Source organism: Pan troglodytes, chromosome 4 (genome assembly GCF_028858775.2).
Source record: "Pan troglodytes isolate AG18354 chromosome 4, NHGRI_mPanTro3-v2.0_pri, whole genome shotgun sequence".
Taxonomy (NCBI): Eukaryota; Metazoa; Chordata; class Mammalia; order Primates; family Hominidae; genus Pan; species Pan troglodytes.
The window spans coordinates 85,837,167-85,863,617 of NC_072402.2; the positions used below are offsets into that span (position 1 = coordinate 85,837,167).

Consider the following 26,451-nt stretch of genomic DNA (forward strand, 5'->3'; position numbering starts at 1 on the left):
CATTTTTCTAAGCATTATTTAGCATTTTAAATTTCTGATATCTAATTCCGGGTTTTATATTGGCTGTGGTCAAATTTACCAATTATTCCATAGTTTACAGGATTACAAATAGCCACATAAAGTCCTGATGATAATAACCATGACCTGAGATTTCAGCATTGAAAAATGGTGTAATTTTATATTACTGTAATTCTGGAACTTAACCATATATATGTATTAAGAGCAGCATATATTTGTAACCGTATGTTTGCATTAAGCGCTAAGAGTGACCAATTTTTAAAATAATAGGCATGGAAATCAAGGTACATAGATGTGTTGGACAGAACCTGTAGCTCTAGACCATAGCAAGAATCTGTAATACCACCTGCCAATTACCATTCTTCTTTCTGCTGAGTTGGACCCATGTCTCTATGCCTATAATATGAGCAATGATGCTTGATGATGACAATGATAATGATGATGGTTGTGATGATCATGATGATAATGCTAATATGTTGAGTTTTGTGCTAGCACTGTGATAACTCTTCTACATGCATTGTCTTATATTAAAAACGGTGTTTAAGTCTGTGTGTCTGAAACCTGGTTCTAATACTTATTACTTGCATGACTTTTGTCATGTTACTTAAACTCATCACACCTCAGATTTGCTATCGTCAAAATAAAATAAGTCACTGCAATGTACACGACTATTACTTTGTATTGATAAAAGTGTAAAATAAAATTAACAACAATACCTTGTGGGTCAGGTATTAATGAAGACCAAGTGATATAGGTCCGTATTTGAAAATATCACAGACAGTAGGGCACAAAGCCAAGCTAGATCCTTATATTTGACCTTTATACCTTGTTATTCCCATTACTGAATTCATAGATGCTTGGTCCAACATTGGGTTTCTGGCTTAAACCAGGTAAATCAGAGTCCATTCCCAGGATTTTTAAAACTCCAATTAGAAAAGACTATCAGTTGCTTTTTGAAATTGAAGATTTTATATCTGAATTCAGGAGATATTATCACCCACACAATTTATTCAGGTTGAGGGGGTTTAGTCAGGGTGAAAGAGAAAATGAAAGAGAGAGAGAGAGAGACAGAGAAGAGAGAGAGAATATAATACTCAAGCCCCTAATTCTAGTTTTCATGATAAGGAAATGCCAAACTGCTTCTTTGCTCCTTTTGTTATTTTCTTTTCCACACTTAATTTGATTGTATAACCCAATGACTTTTTTGCCTACTAGTTTGAGATTGATTTCCATTGCTTAATAGATCATAGCCATTATCATCTCACATCTTCTAAATTAAGTATCATACAAATTAAAACCAATTTGATAACAAATGAAACCAATTCTGAAATACCAAGTGAACAATGATTTTCATACAAGAATAATCAACTTATTATATTAACAGGGAGACATTGTTTCAAAATTCTGGATCAGATTATCCTATACGTAACATGTGTTATCTAATTTTGCAATATCAACTTTGTATTCTATTTTTTTCTTATTATTTTAGGAAATAAATTTGTTCTTAATTACCATGTAAAATGCTTTTATTTAGAGCGTGTACTCCTCAGTCTCAAATAAATTTGAGTGTCCTACTAGATTAATTGTTGGAAAAAAATAGTTATTGATTGGAAAAGATCGACATGGTGCTAAGTATTGCAAGACACAATCCTAAGTATATTTGGTACCATATAATTTGCCTCGAGGCAACATTTCAACCTGATGGATGAGGAGGATTGTAAAGAGGAAGATAGGGGGCAGAGGAGAAAAAGAGTTTACTAAAAATGATGGATTAATGAGAAGTACTCTTTAAAATATGTAATTTCATACATGTATGTATATGTTAATAAATATTCTACTTTTATTAGTCTTAAGGACTATGGAACATTTGCTGTGATAATTTGTATGCTGTAGAACTTATTTTTCAAAATATTTAGTGTTTTAAATTACAAAAATATTAATATGTATCTGATTGTTTTATAGTAATTTTAAATTAGCTGCTAAATTCCTGTTTAGTCTACTTGAGCTGTATATGTCTTTCTACTTATCTGTGTGATAAATGAGTTTTTCATGACCGTTCACTGATATAGAAATATAATGTATATATAGTACATAATAAAATTTAAATAATGTCTGGAATAAGTATTTCAGTTTACACGTTGTGGGAAAGTGAAACTCAAGCTAATACAGCCATTTTTTTTCTCCTTACTCTTTAGGAAAAACAAACAATACATTGAATTTGACAACCCGCTGAAGTTGCAGATAATGAGGACTTACCATTGTATACCATTATTCATCTGGACCTATATGTTCCATACAGTTGACACCATCCTATTACAAGAAAAACCTAACAGTTATTTATCAAGCAAAAAGATAGTGGGTCTGACAAAAGATGACGGTAAAATGCTACGTCGCACCAAGCGTGGCTGGATGTGGAATCAGTTCTTCTTATTGGAAGAGTACACAGGTACTGACACACAATATGTAGGCAAGGTAAGAATTTTTGTATGAGAAATCTAAAAGCTGAAAGTGACAGCTATTTATTTTTTTCCAGCAACTTTTCTTTTCACTAGTGATTATTAAAAAGTATTTAACTAATTATGTTCTGAAGGTGTGATATTGCAAACTATTTTAGTGGGGAAGAACAAGGAACCATATTTGGGTTCTAAATGTAAATCAATGTCAATAATAAGCGTAAACTACTAAGTCATATGTGGATGGATGTGATTCATTATTAATCAGCTAGATATTATTTAATCATACATGTATTATCTAAATAAAACTCTCCTTGAGATCTATTGATAAATAGTTTTTCATAATTAGGAATAGTATACTCTGTATGAGAAATAAAGTACTTCTAGATATTTCTATTTCTTAATATCTGCTAGGGTGAGCTTCCTGCTTCCTGCTTGTAATCTAGACAAAAGTGTTTAAGGCAGAAGGATAAAGACAAGATTTTAAAAAATGAGAAAGAAGACACTATCTTTAAGAAGATGTGCTTCTGTGTTAGTAGGAACAAAGTTGCTCATTACCAGACAGAAGCAGACAATAATAGAGAATATGTAACTCCCTTCTTATGTTCAATTTTGAGGAAGCAGGTTCATTGCCTCTCTTTCATTGGTGTTTAGAGACTTCTTTTTCTTTAGCTCATTATCTCTCTAATTTTCTTTTTTTAGTGGCGTGACCTTTCCAACATCCATAATTTTCTATGTATCTATCATCCTTTTCCTTACCAATCACATTCATACTATTCTAAACTCAGGACAATTCATTTGTTAACTATAATTGTTCCCAATTTACACCCAATGCTGAGGAATGTTAAAATTTTTACAACAAAACGAACAATTTTAAATACTTGCAGTCTACAGATCATAAATTTATTTATTTTTTGAGTCATGGCATATACGTACTTGGAGAGACTGTAATGGTTTGCATATTGTTTGACTCACTGACAGCACCAGGCACATAAATTAGATCAGGCCAAAAATGAAAAAAAAAAAAAAAGAATACAAGTGCCTAATATCACAAATGTCATGCTTGTAGCTTTTAAAACAGGAATACATTTGCTCTGTGAAATTGCCAAAATTTTGATCTAATTCTTCTTTCTGTGTGTGGGCCAATCAAAAGCAGCCTCCTTTATCAGAAGCCTATTATTTTCTCTTCTTTTGAAATTTCTCTTTTCTGGTTCCATAGGTCATGCTCATTCCGCCCCATTCAGTTCCCTTGCTGGTTCCTTTTTGCCTGTTATTTCTTCTCAGGTTAGTCATATGGCATCCTCAGGCATCCCTCATTTAACATCACTTTTCACACTACAGTTAATAACTAACATCAGGAAATTCAAGTTCAGCTAGCAAATGTTTTTTGTCTAAGGACCTGAAATTGCCTTACGATTCTCCAAGGAAGTGTATAAAGGACACATTGAGGTCACAGGGCCTTACAGAATCAGTTTTATCCTTGGAGATTCACAGATACAGAAGAATAGCCACAGATAAAAGAATTGCTCATAATCCTAAGGCAGTTAAGGCGCTACAGCAAGCATTTATTTTAAGCTGAAAACAAAAATACTTCCTCTAAAAATTGAGTGTACATTAATTAATTTCTAAATTGACCACCATTCCTGTTCTCACATTTTAACTATACATTATAGTTTAAATTTTTGTGTGCAATCATGCTTCCTTTTAATTAATTCCATAATCTGTCATAAACAATTACTAAATGTACATGCATAGCTTTAATTACCTTTCATTTTTTTTCATTTTTGTTGGAAAAATGGCATTTTGGATTTATGCATGGACAAGTTAGGATGTGCGATTTTTTTTGCCAATTTATTCTTGACAACGGGGTTATGAACCACAAATGGAACACTCATTATAATATCAGATGTCTGGGGGAAATAAATACAATGAAACCAAAACCACCGTCAACTATTTCTGTGTTTCCAGTAGGAAATAATATGTATATGAAATAGACACCTCAGCAAAATAAAATACTTATACTACTTTTTAAAGAAAAAACTCTTTCTTTTTTTTAATAGGGACTTATCTAAGATATTCCATTACCACATAGCTAGTTCATTATAAAAGTGGGCTGACTTTCAACCACATCTTAGCTTTTACTAACTTATTAAGGGCGTTTACTCTCTCTTTATCCTGCTTTTCTGGCTTTTGACATCACTATTTATTTGCATATATAGTGGCTAACTGGACCCTTAACTCTAAACTTAGTCAAACATATGAGTTCTGATAAGGATTTAACTTCTTGAGCACCTCACAGATTGTCTTTTTGACCACAATGTTTCTGGTCTCCCTGGGTAGACCTCAACCTAGTCTTCCAGGATCCATTGATAGCATCCCCTGTAAAGAAAAGGCCTGTCGTATTCACAACGGACCAGGGTTGGGAAAGGCTAAGTAGCTTCTAATGGGAAGAAATTTACATGGTTTCTTTATAGTTTTATAGAAGCTGGGAATCATAGAAAATGATAGGCACCATATTAATTTACAGGTGCCGTAAAATTGCATGAAATTGGGAAGATATATTTTTAAAGGTTAAAACGAGGGTTTGATCCTGAATTGAGAAGAAGCAGTTTTAGAAAAATAAAATAGTGCAGCAAAATTTAATAAATTATATACATGTATACACACAAACATGCAACTTATAAGATTTAGTCTTAATTGTGACACGTAGTAAATATTATAATTTAGAAGTTGTTTAAACTTGACAACCCTCAGATTCTTGTTGGGTTGATTTACATTGTCATTAAGATTTCTTTAACTCCAAATTTCTGGTCTTTTCTAAGATTTTGGAAAGGCCTGCCATTAGGGACAAGAAGAGCCAGAAATATTTTCATAAATATGTGCATGTGGACAAATCTAAGAAGGTAGAATTGCGTGTATATAGCACAATAAAAGAAAAAAAGAGGCTAGTCTAATAGGATAAAGTTAGACCTTCACTGTGAAAGGTCCAGAATTCTAGGACTGGTTGTTTTTACATACAGCATGAAATGTAAATAATCTGTTAAAAGCCTTTGTACAAATCAGTTATGTTGGGAGCACAGAACTGAAATAATGAGTTTTCTTTCATTGTCAGGATGGATTAGAAGAGTAAGAAAATGAGTTAAGATAATTTTAATAAGGCAATACTGCAGAATTTTTTATGGCATTTCAGACATTTGCAATATAGGAGAGAAGTCAGAAATGTTGGAATAAATAGCAAGTTTTTGTTTTTCGCAATAATGCAATTTGAAATTTGGTTGGTCATTCTTGACTGAAACTATCAGAGATTTACTAATATTGTTTTATGTAATAAGCGAAATGTTGTACTGTTCCCCAAGAAGAAAAAAAAGTCATAATTGTCATCTAGCTTCTCTATAATTTGAAGAGACACTTGTGACTGAATTATTTAGGTAGAATTGCAATACTGCTCAGGAGAGAAATTAAAATAACAAGAAGCATAGCAAATGTCCCTACTATTCTGTTAGAGAATATTTATAGCACTTTATTTTGTTATACATAAGTTCAAAGTCCAGAATAATCCCTGCTTATCATGGATCAATAATCAATTAACTATATCCCAATTAGTAATGAGACTTGAATAGAATTTACCTATTTGATTTTAATATCTGGTTGTTAAACCACATTTATTTTATGAAGAGAAACCCAATACCCAGACACAGCAGACATAGTATTTATTTTTCACAAGGAATAAAATGGTGTTTATTTTTCACAATTGTGAAGATTCATTTAGTAATTTAGAATATCAACTTAATTGACCATTACATTTTAATTTAAAAATATGTATTTAGCACTTGCTTTGTGCAGAGCAAGGAACGTGGAGCTAATGAGCCATCTATAGGTAGCTACTATTAAATAAGGTATCTTTGTTGCAGAGTTACCTCTCAAGTCTTTATAATTTTAATTTAGAAACTTTTGTTATCCCATTCTGAAATCATGAATGTAATCACAGATTCTAGAGTGGAAAGGGATTTTAACATTGATCGAGCTCTGCCTTCATGGTTACAATTGGTTCATCTGTTACCTAAAACAACAGGAAACACAGTTAACAAAAGAAAAATTGGTAGGAATCTGTTTTATATTTGATTGTGTATCAAAAGGTGGAGTGACACTTTCACGTTTACATATGCTAGTTTGTGCACTAAATATTAATATACAGCTGAAGTATATATAAAATAATGGACTCGAATAGGTAACTTTTTCTTAAGCTTTTCAGGTATGTCAGTTTGATATGTAGAATTAACTGATGGAATATAAATTAGAAATATAAATAGAAATAAAATCTCAAATTTATTTAAAGAGTTTTGATGAGTTGTTACAGTATATCACAGTGTTTTCCAGAATCTAAGTAAAATATGTTTATAAAGGTTTGTAAGTATCATTACTTACAGTGCAGTACATGGAGCAGCTGCTTTTGATTTGTAAATACATTGTATTCCAAAATTCTCTTTATGCATTAGTTGTTTATAACTCAGAACACACACAAAAATTAAACATTATGACTACGCTTTAAGGACAGCATACTGAGGCAAGTTTAGCACTGAATTCTATAAAAGCTCACTGTTAACATATAGCTCCATGTTTTATTTTTCACTGCCAATACTGTGTAATCACTGCTGGAAAACTGCTTTAGCACACTAAACTTATCTTTTCCTTGACTTTATTTATACTTATTTTTGTAATGATCAGCAGCAGTTTATACAATATCTCTTGAATAATCCCAATCTCTAGCACAAAAATACCTCTAGAAAATTCACTGAAATTCACTTAAGTTGAATTCAAATTGTCCGTTAGTATGCTTGGAAATTCCAGCCTATGTTCTATGTCCCCATAACTTCGTAACCTGAGTTCTAGTCAACATGATATTTCTTCTTCCATACACCTGACGTTTTGTTCATCACATCCGCAGACCCCTTCCCAGGGAGTATCTTACCCACTTTTCCATAATCTCATATCTGTTTGTTGTTGTTGTTGTTCACTCTATGTCTTGCCACAACTTCTGTGCACAATCTTACATAAAACCCATTTCATTTTCCCTAGCTAGAATTATCCCTCAAAACTATGAGATCATCTCTTAAAATCTTATTCATAGACCAGGCGCGGTGGCTCACGCCTGCAATCCTAACACTTTGGGAGGCGGAGGCGGGTAAATCACGAGGTCAGGAGTTTGAGACCAGCCTTGCCAAGATGGTGAAACCCCATCTCTACTAAAAAAAAATACAAATATTATCCAGGTGTGGTGGCAGGTGCCTGTAATTCTAGCTACTCGGGAGGCTGAGGCAGGAGAATCACTTGAACCCAGGAAGCGGAGGTTGCAGTGAGCCAGTGAGCCAGTGAGCCGAGATCGCGCCACTGGACTCTGGCCTGGGTGATGGAGCAAGACTCCATCTCCAAAAAAAAAAAAACAAACAAAAAAACAAAAAAACTTATTCATAGCACAAGTTGAATTATTTGGATACACCTTCTACATTGTCTCCTAGTTTCTGTGACATTTGGGCTTTCACTCTGTGTTGGATTTCTTTCCCCAAATTTTTGACAATATAGGTTTACTCAAAATTAATATTCAGCTACTATTTTAAAAATCTTTATTCTTTATTAACCTGAATCCTGAGAAATTGACATTATGAAAAATAGAAAAAGCAGAGAAAATTTTATAGAAATATATTCCCTTTTCCTGACAAATGGTACATCAAAGTCAAACTTCCTCTTTGCTGTTCTTCTGATTCCTTTCCTATATTTCCATTATATTGGAGGGTTCTCATAACTGTGAAGCCATTTAAAAAATATTAAGTGTGGTAGAAAATGGTTCTTAATATGGCTACCAAGTTGTATGTTTAATTTTGTTTTACACTTCCACCACTGATTTCAGTGTTTTTGAACTACTTCTAATATTCCAACATGTTCTTCCTCATCTTCTAAACTTGCACATGATCAAATCCACCTTTATATATACACTCATCAATAAGGAAGGAAGGGAGGAAGGGTGGGAGGGAGGGAAAAACTTGCAGATGATCGAATCCACCTTTATATACTCATCAGGAAGGACGAGACGGAGGGAGGGAAACAACAAGTGACAGAAGTGACATTATCTTCAGAAGGGTATGGAGAGAGGGATGGGGAGAATTATTTATGTACAAGGCTATAAATGATGATGATGATGATGTCATTATAAAAGCAGTATGTGCTCCCTGTTAAAAACCAGGAACATAAAATTTAAAAATAATTTTAAAAAACCTAAGATATTTATGATGATTTCACTAAGACGAGGGTAAGTTGTCTAAATATTTTTCTACCTATTTGTTGGTTTTATTTTTAACACTGTTGATTTTCTATTGTTTTTATACCTGTTTTATCTTGCTTTCCCTGTCAATGCTACATTTTGGCATACTGTTAAAATGTTAGTATTAGCCATGTCATATTATGTCATATATAAAATCATAAAAATTTAAAAATTTTCCACACATTTTGTTTAGACTCTCTGGTTTTATACATGCAAGCATGTATAAAAACATGATCCACCTGCCTCCGCCTCCCAAATTTTCTACCTGATATTTTTAGTACAGTTGGTTCTCCATATATGTGGATTCCACATATGTTTATTCAACCAACAGTAGACTGAAAATATTCAGAGAAAAATAAAGGATTGTTGCACCTTTAGTGAAAATGTACAGACTTCTTTTTCTTGTCATTACTCCCTAAACAATATAGTATAACAATTGTTTACATTGCATTTAGAGGGTATTAGGTATTATAAGTAATCTAGAAATGATTTTAAGTAAACAGAATGATGTGCATTGGTTAAATGTAAATTCTGCACCATTTTATATAGGGACTTGAGCATTTGCACATTTTGGTATCTGCAGGGATTCCTGGAACCAATCACCCACGGATACCGAGGGATGATTATGTACTATAAATTATCCTTTTTAAGGCTAGATTACTGGAGGGAGAATTCTCAAAATTGAAATATACGAATAATTTTAAAGTTTTGGGTACATATTAGCCAATGGCATTTCAAAAATTTATACCTCTTCTCTTCCACCAACAAAAAACCAATGTACCGTCATGGGGCGTTAGTTATGCTAGATATTTGTCTGGTTGGGACTGTATTTTAATGTGAAATTTAGCCCTGTGTAATATTATGGTTCAATTAATTTTGAAAAAACTGAGCACCTACAGCGTGGAACACTATCTTAAGTCCTAGAAATCATAGTAAATAAGATTAATTGGTCCTTATCTTAAAGAATTTCTCTATTATAAATGCAATGCTATTATTGCTCATTGCTGTGAGAAAGACCTGCTAATAGCCTCAGTTCAGAAAAAGAAGACATTTTTTCTTCTGACTCAATAGACTGAATTCCTAATACATAAACTGTATTTAGCTTAATTTTGCACTAGAATCATCTCCAAATTAATAAAGTATGCATGTTTGTTTGTTTAGAAACTACCATGTTTCCTTTTTCTGATGACCAGACATTTGTACCAGATAATCACAAATATTGCAACTGTACTCAAGCAAATCTTTTATAATTTCTGCATTATAAATCCTAATAACTGATATTAAGAGTCTTATAGCTGCAGTGGTGGTGTTTATGGAAAAAATGCCAGGGAAATATTGTGAAAATATCTAAATTTCTTTAAACATTTTTTTCAGGTAATTGGGGTCACTTTAGGTAGACAATTGAGTATACACTTAGTAAAATTTACTCAGTAAATATTCTAATTCATAGCCAGAATTTCCTAGGAAGGTGATTACTAATTCATCATATCATAAATTTATGTTAAAAACAGAAGCATAAAAAAAGTGTTCAATAATAATGAATAAGTGAGTGACTAGGCAAATCTAAGAAGAGGTCTTTTTTTTCTACAAAAAGAGAAAATATTTGTACATGACTATTTTGTGAAACTTCCAACTTCCTCAATATTTTCCAATAACAAATGTTTCTCTTGAAAAACTATAATAATATTCTCCCACAAATTTTTTAGAAAAACTGCATTTTAAAACTACTTTGGTAAATGTTTCTTATATACTTGAATGTTTATTACATACTTGCTGGGTATAGTATTCTTAGGAAAAGAATTTTAGGAAAAATGTAACAATGTTCAGTTCTCTAGCATTCCATATTTTGTGTCTCCATATTTAAATTCTTCCTGGGAGTAAGAGTTTTAAATGCTCCATTTAAAAATTTTTCTCTTTACCACTGTCATTTTTTTCTCATTTACTTTAATGCAGTTATTAGGTACATATCTAATGATCTTTCTTTATATTTCTGATTAAATATTTCATCATTATGAATACCACCCTTTATCTGTGATAATACCACTTACTTGAGGTTAACTTTGCCTCCTAAGAATTTACCCACACAACTTTTCTCATGAATGTGCTTGTGTGGTTTATCTTTTATCATTCTCTTGCTCTCAGCCTTTCTGTATAAGTCTATTAAAAATCCAGCTGTAAGGATTTATTGTCATATAAAGGGCTCAGAGTTGGTTTATTCTTTTTACGCAATCTGACAATATTTGGCATTTAATTGGCTTAAACCCATTCATATATAATGCCATTATTGATATATTTGGATTTAAGTCTGCCGTTTTCTTGTTTTCTCTTCCCCCCAGTTGTTCTTTATAACTTTGTTTCTGTTTTTTTATTTTTTTCTATCATCTTTTGGAACAATTAATCATTTTTTTAAACATCTATGTTTATGCTCTTTATTGGCTATTCTTGGCTATATTTCTTTGTGTTTTTATGTTTTTAGTCTGTATTTAAGGCATCTCAGGATTCATTATTAATTTGTTACAGTATAAATTGAATTAATAGTGTATATTTTAGCATATAATACACTCATCTTACAATAGTATAATTTATCTTGCAAGACTTTGTTCTATTTTTGTCATATATTTTTCTTATATATATTGTAAACTGCATAATGCATTGTTAATGTTTATTATTAAACAATTCGTTATTTATTTTAAAACTTTTAGAAATAAAGATAATCTTTTCTATTAATTTATATAAATATGTCTAGTCAGTGCTTTTTATTCTTATCTATAGTTCAGAATTTCTGTGTGACATCATTTCCCTTCAACTTGAAGGATTCTTTCAGCATTACTTGTAGTGTGGGTCTGCTGGAAACAAGTTTTCTTAGCTTTTCGTTAATAGAAATATCTTTATTTCATTTTCATTTTTGAAAAATATTTTAACTGGATATAGAACCATGGATTAATCTGACAGTTTATTTTCCTTTTAGCACTTAAAATTGTTGTTACATTGTATTGTGAATTATATTACTTTTAATCAAAAGTTAGCTGTTATTCTTATTGTTGCTGCCCTATATGTAATATGTATGTTTTTCTGGCTGCTTTTAAAGTTCTATTTATATCTTTGCTTTCAGTATTCTTAATTTGATACCTATCTCTGTTTTTTTTCTTTTTAATCCTGTTTGGAATTCACTGGCCTCCTTAGATCAGTGAGTTGTTTTCATCGGATTTTAAAATTAAATGAGCATTTTTAAAAAAGTTATTTTTGTGGCCACTATCTCTTCCTTTTAGAAACTTCAAATACAAGTATAAAATACTTTAGGGCATTTCGTATCGTCCCATAGTTGGAAACTATTTTTGGTTAATATAATATTGTCTCTGTGCTTAAATTTGGAAAATTTATTTTCAGATTTATTGTTTCTTATGTTTCTGTGTCTAATCTAACATTATACATTTTTAATTCAGTTATTATAATTTCAGTTCTGGGTTTCCTTTATTATCTGTTAGAATTTTTACATATTTTATGGCATTTCTCATGTACTTCCCATTATTTTAGTATTCTCTATAAATTCTTCAATATATTGATGTCAATTATTATAAGTCTTTGTCCCATTAAATTCAATATCAGGGTCTTCTTCAAGTCTATTTCTATTCACTATCTTTTTTTTATTATGTGTTAGAGTGTTTCTGTTTTTTCACTCTCTACAAAGCTTAGATTATATACTAGACATTGTGATTAACACATTACAGAAATTCTATTATCTTGCTTTAAAGAGTGTCGAGTTTCGTCCCAGCAGGAAGTAAAATTGCACTGGATGCTACTTTGATCCTGTGTAGGTTTGGTTTTAGAAATTTCTAGGCAGACTATTATTTTGTTTATTCCCTGAGTCCTGTAGTGTAACGCTTCTTAGTACAGTTTCCTTACTCTTAAGTTATTACTCTACTAATGTTTCACTGGAAACCCCAAAGTGTTTACCAAGCACATCTACTTAAAAGGAACTTGAATTTTAAACTCTTCTCAGTATCTGAAGTGCTTCAAATGTCTCTGAGTTCTTACTTGTGTCTTACTGTATACATGTTCAGTTTAGGTGTCATGCATGCGTATGCCAATTTTAGGGCTACCTCCTCTGTGGCTTCCTCCATTCCTGGATCTTTCTCCTTTCAATTGTTAACCAATATGGCAGCCTTGAATCCTGACCCTTAATTCTTAAACTTCATATTTTACATGACACATGAAATGAAGTATTCCCTCAAGGAAATTAATGTAGAATTCTTTTTATCCTCTATTTGCTTGTAATCTTTCCAGTCTTTGTTTGCTCCTGGTTATTATTTAGTGCCATATATATATATATATATACATATATATATATGTATATATATACGTATATATATGTATATATACGTATATATATGTATATATGTATATATATGTATATATGTATATATGTATATGTATATACACACACACACATATATCTCTATCTAAAATTTTAATATACTTTGTAGAATGTTACTTATTGTTATTGAAAACAAAAGTGTCAATTATATTTGATGTCAATACCAAACTGCCTTAATTATTGAGGCATTATGGTTTTATTTGTCTGTCTGGTCATGTAAGCTCCCCAATTGTAGTCCTCCTTTAGAAGATCACTGTGACTTTCAAAGTCCTTTAGATTTTCATAAAATTATCTTGTCAGTTTCCATTAGTCTGTGAAACTGTTTGAGAGTAAAGAAACTGACATGAAATGCCTATTTAAGAAAATGTATAATCTTGCATTGAATTTTGAATTTAAGTTAGAAATTGACATAATGGCATTACTAGAACAATGGGCATGTTTGAAGATGGACTGTTTCTTCTAATGTGGAATATAATTCTATTGTTAAAATTATTTAATTTAAATGTATAATAATACTATGATTATATTAGACTATTTCCTTGTTCTTAGAGTATAGATTCTGAAATCTTCATTTAGTGGTATAAACAAATAATATATCTGCAAATAAGAGACAGTAATTTTAGTAAATATAATACATACAATAATACAGATAACAAAATATTTTATGCTTACTAATATGTATAAATTGATAAGAAAAACATAAGAGAAGATATAAATTAAAGCAAAAAGGCTTAATAGATAATTCACAAAAGATGATATCCAAGTGGCCAGTATGCATAATAAGATGTTCAACAATTAAAAAATGCTAGAAACATAAAAGGAAGCAATATATGGAGAAATCAAATATGCATAAAAATTAGAAGGCTACTTGAGCTCAGGAGTTCAAGACCAGCCTGTGCAACATGGCAAAACCTCATCTTTACCCAAAAATACACAAAATTAGCCTGGTGTGGTGTCCTGCGCCTGTGGTCTGAGCTCTTCGGGAGGCTGAGGTGGGAGGATTGCTTGAGCCTGGGAAGCAGAAGTTGCCATCAGCCAAGATCGCACCGCTGCACACTAACCTGGGTGAGACCCTGTCTCAAATAACAAAACAAACAAACAAAAAATTAGAGGACTGTAAAATAACCTAAAGATTAAATGTTATCACAATCAATATGCCTGTGTATTTTTGGTAACTTAACATTTTTCAATCTTATAGGAGGGTCACTCAAATTCTGCCAACTTCTGTATACTCTTTAGCCAGATTCACTGATTATCAATATTTCATCCAATCTGTTTCATCACTATTTCTGTTCATATAGAGTTTATGTTAAGGTAGAAATAGTTCAGGTTTGTCATTACATCTAGAACTTGCCCCTGCTTGAGATATACAGAACTTTTGAAGCACTCTCAAATTCACACTAACTTGGTGGAGGATTGAACTCCAATTTCTTTTTCCTCCTCATTAAATTTCTGTTTATTTCCTTAGATTTCTTGCCAACATTTTGTACTAAGTGACTTGGATTTCTGTCTTGTGCATGTGAAGTTTACACAACAACAAAACAGTTGGGCATTTTAAAAAGAGACCTGGAGGTTCCACTCTCTGTGACCCCTCTCTAAGATTGTGCCTTCCAATTTCTTACCACTGTCTCAGGCTCAAACGCTAACCTCGGTCTCCTCAGCACAATAATATTGCTTCTCTCTGTTTGAGCTCTATCTATACAGTCTCTACTACCCATAACTGGGAATTACCCTCAGAGGGAAAGCCTGGTTATGATATAGGCTATAAGAAGCTTAAATTAAGGCCATAAATTTTGCAGTTCTTCCTCTTTGGTTGGTGGCCAGTGTCAATAAATTTTTGTCTATCTGTATATTTGTTTGTTTGGGTCAGACTTTCTTAATAATCCTCAATGGCTATATCTGTCCAACACAACAACTTTGTGAAGACAAAAACATGAACACCAGGATTGCTTTTGAGAAACACAGCACAATGTGAATATGCATGTGTCACACTAAGGCTTATAATATTGTAGTATTTAAAAAATTTTCAAATGTGCTAAGTCAAAATAAACTCTCTTGTTGTTTACCCCAAAGTTATAGTTACTATTTCAGGTTCATGTTTCAATTCATTAGGTAGAGAGTTTTATATCATAGGTGGTAGTATGACTCATTCTCTTATTTCAATATGTCACTCTTAAGAATAAGACTTTGTATATTTTGAGGTGCTCCAGCATGTTAAGAAACATGAGAGTTCAATGCTTCCTTATTGGGAAATAATTCAGACCTTCAAATTGGAATCTGCTTTGGCGGTATGTAAATATTTTCTAGTCACTTCTTGTCTAGATCTTGCAAGTCTATTTGAGAGTCACATCCCTTCTCTTCTGGTAACAATGTCTCAAGTGGCTGTGAAATCAAGAAGTAGCTTCCCTTCTTTCCAGGGCAATTCTGTGAGCACTTCCACTCACATGTCAATCAGAAAGTGAGGGCAGATGTCAAAGGTCATAGTCAGCCTTTATTTTGTAAACTTTCTGTTCTTTTATTCTATTATATGTATATAACAGATATGGGGCTAAGGGTGGGGAAAATGGAGAGCTGTTGGTCAAAGGGTCAAAACTGTTAGTGATAGGATGGATAGATTCTAGAGATCAAATGTACAGCATGGTGACTACAGTTACAATACTCTGTTGTATACTTGAAATTTGCGAAGAGAGTAGATATTGTTTTCTCAATACACACACACACACACACACACAAAAGGGTAACTATATGAGGTGATGGATATGTTAATTAGGTTAAGTGTGCTCACTTCATAATTTATATGTATATCAAAACATCATATTATACACCTTAAGTAGATATATTTTGTATTTGTCATTTGTATACCTCAATAAATCTTGAAAAAACCAAAATAAATTAACACTCACTTCACTGTTTTGTCTTTTGTATTTTATAAAAATACTCCCATCAATATCCATTCAGACAAGTTTATTCCTGAAACTATAGAAGCCTCACCAGCCAGTTCAGTGCCTGGCACACATTTACACTCAATTCATTGTTGATTTTAATCTAGGTTCTTTGAGCACAGGACTATAACATTCTTTATCACTATTGTAATCATGGCACTGATTAAACACAAGATAGGAGATCTCAAATGAACAGGCGAATATCTTTCAAACCTATAGAACTGCTTTGCTGGAATTCTACAAAGATAAAAAAAAGGACCTATCATGTTTCTTTTAGTTATTTGTCTTCATAAGTACAAGCTCATTATTTTGCTTGCTATAGATGGCCTTTTTTAACTTCTTTCTTTTCTATTTTTTTTTAGATGGAGTCTCACTCAGCTGCCCTGGCTGAAGTGCAGTGGCACAATCTCACCTCACTGCAACCACTGTCTCCCAGGTTCAAGCGATTCTCTAGTCTCAGCCTCCTGAGTAGCTGGGAATACAGGCACCCACTATCATGCCCGTCTAATTTTTGTGTTTTAGTAGAGACGAGGTTTCACCATGTTAGCTAGGCTGGTCTTGAACTCCTGATCTCAGGTGATCTGCCTGCCTTGGCCTCCCAAAGTGTTAGGATTACAGACGTGAGCCATCACACCCGGCCATAGACAGCCTTTTCTTAACATGAATAAATGATCTTAACAAATAGAGCAGAGCAAGAAAAAAGTAAGTTTTAAAATATACTATGCAAGATAATTAAAATGGGGGCATATTAAAAAGCCTAGACATTACATATTGTTTTGTTGATGTTTCACTGCATTTTAAAATATAAAAATGCATTGTAAACACTGTTTTGAACCTTAAATGTGTTCATCATATTAAAAAAGAAAATGAGATAATAACACAAAAAGAAAGAAAATCCATTCAAATAAATATTTATTAACACGGGCTCCCTAACATGTATCAGGGCAGAGAGCGAGACACTCGAATTGGTGAAATTTCTTCTAGTTGGAATTACTCAAAAAGCTTTGGCCATGGAAGAGGTTGAAATTGACGAATAGTATTATATAATTACATGTTTGCAATAAATTTAAATTCGGTCTTGAATTTCAAGTAACAACATCAGTTGTTAATATGTCTTGTGCTGCTAATCTTCAAGGAACATCTTTTGTAAAAAAAAAAAAAAAACAAAAAACAAAATAAAATAGATACTAAAAAGGGGATTGTAAGCTAATGCACAAAAGAAAATGATACGTTGATGCAATCAGGTACCTAGTGGGACCTTCCAGAGGCTAAACAGACCATTGTGGCTCAAGTTTTCCAATTTCTTAGGTCATTAACTGAAGTCATAATATAGATCTGGTATAGAGAGCACATTCAGTAGTCAATTTTAGAGCTCCAGTAATCAATTTAAAGCCCCACTGATACCCAGTGATCAGATATTGCTTCCAAGTCAGAAAAAAATCTAAGTTTAAGACTAGGCATGGTGGCTCACCCCTGTATTACCAGCACTTTGAGAGGCCGAGGCGGGCAGTTCACGAGGTCAGGAGTTCGAGACCAGCCTGGTCAACATAGTGAAACCCCATCTCTACTAAAAATACAAAAATTAGCTGAGCGTGGTAGCGCACGCTTGTAGTCGCAGCTACTTGGAAGGCTGAGGCAGGAGAATCGCTTGAACCTGGGAGGCGGAGGTTACAGTGAGCTGAGATCGTGCCACTGCACTCTAGCCTGGGTGACAGAGCGAGACTTCATCTCAAAAAAAAAAAAAAAAATCTGAGTTTACTATTACTTTGCTACAGTTAGCAGCATCAAGATTAAGTGTCATCATTCTCACATCTTAGTTTCTTCCTCCTACCCACAATCTGCAACTAAAGTGCAGGAGCAGAGGACTTTTTTCAGTGTTTGACCATATGTTGTTAAAGCCTGGTAGAAATTGTTTTAATATTTCATGTCACAGGACCGCTGAAAAGCATCCAGTAGAGAAAGTACAGTTGATCCTTTAAAGACACTGATTTAACTGCGTATGTCCACTTGTAGGCAGACTTTTCACCCAAACTCAGATTGAAAAGTGGGAAGAGAAATCCTTATATAGGGAGGGCTGACATTTTTGGCTGAGTTTTCTTTTGTGGGGGGGTTCCACAGGGCCAATGGCAGAACGTGAGTATTCTCAGATTTTGATATACATGGGTTTCCTGAAACTCAGCCCCCACATATACTGAGGGACAACTGTATAAGAAAAATAGTTTCCAGAAAAACAGATGCATTGAGCTTATTATTGATGTCTCTGCCTTTTTTGTGACTCCTGTGATTAATCTGGTTCTTTTGATTTCTCTTCCAAACTCCAAAATATGGTTGCATATTAGTTGCTGCTGACAGCCGTCAATCTTTCAATGTTTCCAGTTGACTTTCTTATATTAGACCCCTAACTGGTCTTATTACATCTGGTTTCCTTTTCCCCTTTGAAATAAGTTTTTTATCCTGTTACTACAGTACGTTTTCCCTAAATTACATATCACAATGTTATCCTCCTCAAAGATTTTAATGACTCTTGCATAGGGAAAATGCTCGAATACATCTAGATTGCCATTCTTTTAAAACCTTTAAAATAGGACATTCACTACTATTAACCCCTAATCACACCAATATTTAATTTACCATTTAATCACTTCACTTTCCCAGTTTATTCATACCTTCCATTTTATTCTATGAATAGTAAATCCTGTTGAGATTTAAAAGGTGTTCATCTGATGTCACTTTTTATGAGCCATTTTCTCACCTGCCGGTCAGTGGTTGCTGTCTCTGTGTTCTGTTATTATATATTTTATAGTGTTTTTATATTTTCTTATCACATAGGTGTGTGTGTGTGTGTGTGTGTATTTTAATGTACTTGTGTGCAGGCTGTGAAAAGAAAAATTACCTAACCCCCTTATGTTTCCTATCCCCTTAGCACGCTGCAGGCATGTATACACACACATGCACAGAAACCCATTTGTTAGATCAGTACAAACAGATTTCATTGTGAAGAGATTAAACTTCAGAAGCAAATATCCTAAAGCAAATCCTACATTTCAGCCATGTAGTTGATTTTAGCAACATATACAAATAAAATGTTGCAAGATAATGATTCACTCAATTCTTTTTCTACTGTAGTTCTTATATTTAGTGAATTTTATACATTGAGAGCACAATGGATTACTTAATGCTGATCCTACTAAGCAGGTATTTCGCTAAAGTTGGAATGAAATAGTGAGAGTGAAAATACATTTCTGTAGTTAGCACTCCCCAGAGTGTAAAAATTGCCTCTTGAAAATGATGTGTTCAAGGCTAAAACCTTTGTTTGTATTCTATGAGATATAATATGACCGATGAGTGAATCCTAATTTTCTCTCATGCCATTTCACTCCTGGTAATGCGTGCTTCATCTTGACCATTTTCATGGTGAATAATGCTGGAATCATAAAGTACACATTCTCTTTTCTGACTTTCTGGTCAAGGCTAGAAGTAGAGGCTCCCATTTTAGCTTTGCATAAAGCTGAAAAGAAGCAGAGTTTGCATTTATGTCAAAAGGAACTTAATAGGACAAAAGGTAGCTGAAATGTGGGAATTGTGATAAGAATGGCCCCTTCTATGTCAGAAGCATTTCTAATGTTTTTACTGCTAACATTCTTTTCCCCTCTATGGATCAGAAAATTTAGAGGAAATGAGAGTTTATGTTGGTATTCAACTTGAATTATATGTGAACATCCCAGGACCATTCTTACTATATTTACACTAGACATTTGAATCACTGTAGGACCTGCAAGTTTTATAAGAAAAATCATCTATTTATATTTATACAGGCATACAGGTCAAGGTCAGTTTTGCAAAATGAGATTTTTTTTTAAGAAAATAAATGAGGTCTAGCCTATGTAAATATATGGAAAAACATTCAGTGAAGGCAGAGCAATGAAGGTTCAGATTGCAATTGCATAAATTCCAAGGGATAGTCAATTATTCTATCAAACTTCTTTGGAGTTGTTGCAATCATTTAGCTATTTTCTATGCTTATTTTAGGTTAACAAGTCAGCTAAATAGGATGTAACTTGAACAATAAAGCTTGATCATGAAGCAACAATATATTGGGAGAAACATTTATACAATACATGAAATCATGTCAATCATGTGTATGTGTATATATAGATGCAGTGAGGTTGTTTTTCTTCACATTTCTCATGTTAGGTAAATTGTTAGAAAACTATAGATAAACCTAATAGGATTGTTCTTTACTGTAAAATAACATGACTCATGGTCATTTCTTTACATAGCTACTTGAAAAAAGAATTGATCAGAAAGAACAATAAGATCAATAACTATAATTTACACTGTATATATGAAGGGGAAAATGAATAAATATTTAGTTTGGTGACACTTTCATAAAAGCAACACAAAATAGATTCATGTTAAATATTATAATTCGGTATTTTTAAAGTATTTTAATTATATTCATTAACTATTAATTTAATAACTATATTTAACTTAATTACACCATTATATTTAACTTAATTGGATTCATTAATCTCATAACTATATTGCTAACTTTGCTATAACTTAAGAATATAAAAATAAACCTTCTAGACTTAAAATTGGTTTTGGTATAAAGAAGTATTGAGAATAAGATGACTCAGGGTCAGTTGCATGGGTGTATATATGTGTGTATATATATTATATATATATATTTGCACATATGCACTCACAGACATACACACACGTTACACACTTTTTTTTTAACTAGCCAGTAAAATCAGCAAAGGACAAGGAAAATGAACATCTAAGATCTTTGATGACAATTTTCAATAAAACAAGGAAAAGAGAATCAACAGAATTAATGAACATTGATATCAGGGAAAAAAGCTTGTGAGTTACTGAAGTATCAATACCAGTGCAATCAAACTATACATCTATGGATTAAATATGTTAGTTTTAAGCCCTTCTCTGTGACATTTCAGTTTCACAACAAATATTTACAAGAATCTTAGAGTCCAGTGGCATTGAGAGCAGGAACATATTAACAAAGGAAAACATAATTTTATTTCAAAACCTACAAAAATAGGCTCCTTAATTTTGCCTTATTTCCATGTTTCAATTTATCACACTGATTTTTCAAACATTTGAAATGATCATCATCATTTTCTGATCAATTAACATATGAACAGATTTTTGGCTTCACTCACAATGACAATAATAATATTAAAACAATAGTGAAATGTAGTTCTTCTCCAATCAGTCTTGTAAAATAAAGGAATTTAATGCTTGGCAGGGGATTATGAAGTACATTTTAGCTAGAGTATCCAAAAATAACAAAACATAAAATAATAGTTTATACTTTGGACAATTCTCCAACTACAGATTTATTCAGCGGATATATTCTTAGATATATGTGAAAATACATGTACAAGAATATCCATTATTGTACTCAATAAAATAGCTAATGATAATAACAAAGGAACCTCCTATCAGTTCATTGAAGATTGTTTAAAAAGAATGAAAAATTTCTTCACTGTGGAAAATGAATATATAGAACTACATAAATGATATGAGGATCTTTCTGAGATAAATTGTTTAGTAAAAAGAAAAGTGCGAGGGATTTGAGGTTTTAGGAGGGCAAAAGTCAGCTAATAAATACATATTTATAACCTCTGATATATCAGACTGTGTGTTTCAGTTCAGTGAGGTGAGGACAGATGGGATCAATTGTATTAACTTTGCATTATATACATGTTTAGTATCTTAATTATTTACCATATTTGCATATTGCTTTTATATTAAGGAACAGTACTAATACTTCTATCCATTTTGAAGGCATGAAAATGGTTTAAATACGGCCCCATCTCCCTCTTTGAATTCTAGAAGCTTCCCTTGCCAAAGATTTGCCCCCCAACCATACTGAAATGCTTATTATATTAATATCATACCATGCTTCTCATACTTCCTGGGATTTTCTAATTTGTTGATTTTTAAATGCCATGGACCGTCTCCACCCATTTGGCTTACCATTTACTTGAGATAATAACTATTCATTTTTAAAAATGTACCCTCAGCACTTTGAGAGGCCAAGGTGGGTGGATCTCCTGAGGTCAAGAGTTCAAGACTGGCCTGGCCAACATGATGAAACACCGTCTCTACTAAAAATACAAAAATCAGCTGGGTGTGGTGATGCGCTCCTGTAGTCCCAGCTACTCAGGAGGCTGAGGCTGGAGAATCGCTTGAACCTGAGATGTGGAGGTTGTAGTGAGCTGAGATTGTGCCACTGCACTCCAGCCTGGGCAACAGAGCGAGACTCTGTCTCAAAAAAAACAAAAATAAAAATACGTCAGACACCATCAATTCCAGAAACGTTTCCCTGTAATCGTCTCTGGATTTCTTCTCTTTCCTGAATTTATTTCTGTATATACTTTAGTAATAGCACTCTGTAGTTCTTTTGTTTGGATGTTTGACATCCAACTAATATGTGAATTCCATTAAATTAATTTTTGTGTTATCTCTGCAAATATAATGTAGAGCATAGTTACTAAAATACAATAGGTTCTAAAACATTTAATAAATGATGATGCAAAACAGATTATGATATTCTAAAATAGGTACATACAGTGGCTCATGTCTGCAATCACAGCATTTTGGGAGGCAGAGATGAGAGAATCGCTTGAGGCCAAGAGTTCAAGACCAGCCTGGGCAACATAGGAAGACTCCATCTCTGCAAAAAATTTTAAAAAAGAAAAAGTTAGCCAGACATAGTGGCACCTGACATCTGTAGTCCCAGCTACTTGGGAGGCTGAGGTGAGAGGCTTGCTTGAGCCCAGGAATTTGCTGTTACAGTGAGCTATGGTTGTGCCACTATACTCCAGCCTGGGTGACAGAGGAAGACCTAGCATTGAAAAAAAAAAGGTGTAAAAAATTGATGTTCACAGGAATGCTTGTAACTTAAAATAGGATGTTGTGAGTACATCTAGAATGTAAGCTCCATTCATCAGGCATTTTTATTTGTGTGGCTTATTGCTATATTTCTAGTATCTAAAAAAGTACCTAGAATATATTTTGATAGTTAATAAGTGAATACGTTCATAAATACTCTTTCTGAGGAGACTGGTAATTACAGTAATTAAATAACTTTTCTAACTATATTAACTTAAAATTACTTTAAATTTGGATTGATATAATTTTAATTTCCAGAGGAGTAATCCAGGCAGAAGTCCAATAGACTCCTGGTCCTGAAACTCATGAGCAAGTCTACTGTTTTAGAAAAACTTAGATAAATATAGTGTTTGATGACACTGGTGGGAATTAAATTACCAGAGCAACAAGTTTGGGAGGAAAAGAGAAAAGGATAGAAGAAAAGACAAGCCAGGTGCAGTGGCTCATGCCTGCAATCCCAGCATTTCGGGAGGTATAGGCAGGAGGATCACTTGAGCCTAGCAGTTTAAGACCAACCTGGGAAAGGTAGTGAGAACCTGTATCCACAAAAAAATAAAATAAAATAAAAAATTAGCCAGGCGTGGTGTGGCATGTATGTGGTCCCAGCTACTTGGAAGGCTGAGGTGAGAGGATCGCTTAAGCTTGGGAGATCCAGGCTGCAACGAGCTGTGATCTCACCACTGCACTCCAGCCTGGGCAACAGAGTGAGATCCTGTCACAAAATAAATAAATAAATAAATACACTTAAAAAAAATTTTAAAAGCAGAGAGAAGATGAGACACAAGTAGACAATGGAAGAAATGACAAGTCAATAGAAGATAGACTGACCACTGAGGATTTATGTTCGGGGAGCAGAAAAAGAACTAGTAATTCCTAAAAGAGCATAAGAAGTGAAGATGAGAAGAGGGTATAAGGGAATCAGAAGAATGTAATATCACAGAGCTTAAGCAAGAATAATTTGCTATAAATGTGTGTTATTCATTTAACTAGACGAAGATAAATATTGAGTTTGTTAACTCTGAAAGAACATTTTACTGTTGTGAGTAGAAGGCAAATTGTGAAGAAATCTCTAGGAGTACTAGAAGAAAACTTGAAGAAAGCTAATAGAGACACCTCATTTATTGTAGGAAAAGGAAAAAGGAAAAAAAATGATGCTTTAGGTTACAACCATGCAAATAAAGTATTTTTATTATTTGCAAATATAATTACAAGAGATTGGGTGACCTGTGTTCAGAAGAATAGTTTGAATAATGGTTGCAATTTAGATTGATTGTTCCCTGGGAGGCAGATGTTGAGGCCGAGATTTGCATGAGGGAGTTTTATTAGAGTCTCCTTGGAACAAGACCTGTGAGGCACTGCAGGGGTCAGGACTGGACAGAGAGAGAAGACAAAATGTAATACACTTGCCAGAGCCAATCTCATGAGGAACTTCAGGGCTGGAATTGCTTTACAGAGCTGCCCCAAATTTAGACACGGAGACCAGCCCTTTGCATCCTGAATCAATCAGCCAGTGGATATGAGGAACTCCAGGGCAGGGCTTGGGTGAAATGGCTCCCTTTCCCTCAGCGGCAATGACTGAAGAGAAGCACAACAGTGAAGCTGGGGAAATAAGTGCCTAGTTCAGAAAGGGAGCTCAGGTTGATTAGAACACACAGGTTTATAGCCTCAAATTTCCATTGTGAAAAATACTGTATGATATAACATAAGTTCATCAAAAAGTTGGATGTGATTATTCAACATTTTCAATGCTTGTGAAAGTAGAAAGCGTTTTCCTTTCTATTCTATATTTTCATAGACTAATTTAATGTCTATGAGTTTGATGTTTTTTGCTATCACTGTTGCAATGCTTGTGAATCTGTTCTATATACATCTTGGGGCAAAAACGGACCAAAGTAATCTGGTACTCTGGCTCTTACTGTCACTCTGTGTTCTTCATTTCTTGGGTAAAACCCAGAAATGATCAAATAATTAGGCTAAAATAATTAATGTAGTTTCTAGTTGTCCAATTTTTGTTTCCTGTTCATAAAGCTCATAAATGTATCACCAGCTGTTAAAGAGAAATATTTATTATTATTATTATTAAGACAGAGTCTCACTCTGTCATCCACACTGGATTCCAATGGCATGATCTCCACTCACTGTAACCTCTGCCTCTCAGGTTCAAGTGATTCTCCTGCCTCAGCCTCCCGAGTAGCTGCGATTACAGGCACCCGCCACCACGCCTGACTAATTTTTGTATTATTACTAGAGATGGGGTTTCACTATGTTGGCCAGGCAGGTTGTGAACTCCTGACCTCAGGTAATCTGCCCACCTCAGCCTCCCAAAGTGCTGGGATTACAGGTGCAAGCTACTGTGCCCAGCCAGAAATATTTTATTTTAAGGATGAAATACAAGAAGCTATTTAATAGATTTGGCCTGTGTAAATATCATTATTAACGGCATGTGAGTGTTTTAATTTTAAAAGATTTCATTTTTTGATAGAATAACTTAATTGTTCTGTTAAGAGGGAATATTTCAGGAAAATGATATTCTGAAAGTCTTGTAGTAATTGATGAATCTACTCAGCGTCTGTCCCTTGTAAAATCAGTAAGAGACCAATAAGAATAAAAGTTAGTAGTTGGAAGTTTTTACCACAGACATAAGCATTTGAAATTTGCTAAATTAAGAGCTGTTTTAATTATTTTTAAGGGAAAAATAATTCCAGATGCTTAAGTATAACAGTATATAGAAAAGGTGTTTAGAAAAGGTGTTAGATTCATGAAAGCAAAATCAAACACCACATGTTCTCACTCATAAGCGGGAGATGAACAATGAGAACACATGGACACAAGGAGGGGAAACTCACACACTGGGGCCTGTTGGGGGGTGGTGGGGGTGGGGCAGGTGGGATAGCATTAGGAGAATTATCTAATGTAATGAAGAGTTGATGGGTGCAGCAAACCAACATGGCAAGTGTATACCTATGTAACAAACCTGCACGTTGTCCAAAAATACCCCAGAACTTAAAGTATAACAATAAAAAAAAGGGCTTCAAGATAATGCACTCATAGTGCTAGGTTTATGAGTGGTGATGAAACTGCATGCTAAGTCTTTCATATAATAAATACGATCTCCTACAACACAATAAAAACTGCATATAGGTTGGTTGGTTCATTGGTTGGTTGAGTGGAAATTTAGTAGTACTACTACTACCATTCAATCGACACACTTAATTTTTCTGAGAAAAGAGATATAACAACAGATGATTTATAGGTGTACACATTTTATGATTTTACATTCTACTCATTCATTGAGAAAGGACACACCATAACTCAGTGAAGCAAATTCTTAGAGAGTAGAAACAACTGTTTCTTTTTGGTGGTCTTAGAAACCTGGCTTTAGTGAAATATAGAATTGAAAAATATTTCCCCATGTTCTACCAT

The 26,451-nt window shown here is 33.4% G+C and overlaps 1 protein-coding gene across 2 annotated transcripts in view; it reads left to right on the plus strand.

Annotated features, from left to right (window-relative positions):
* CDH9 (cadherin 9) overlaps positions 1-26,451 on the plus strand; it is a 157,792-nt gene that overhangs the window by 47,713 nt on the left and 83,628 nt on the right. For both annotated transcript variants that reach the window (XM_001135234.7, XM_054684437.2), the window contains exon 2: positions 2,214-2,490. In XM_001135234.7, coding sequence (XP_001135234.3) covers positions 2,263-2,490 — 228 coding nt within the window. In that variant the 5' untranslated portion in view covers positions 2,214-2,262. The remainder of the gene's footprint in view (positions 1-2,213; positions 2,491-26,451) is intronic.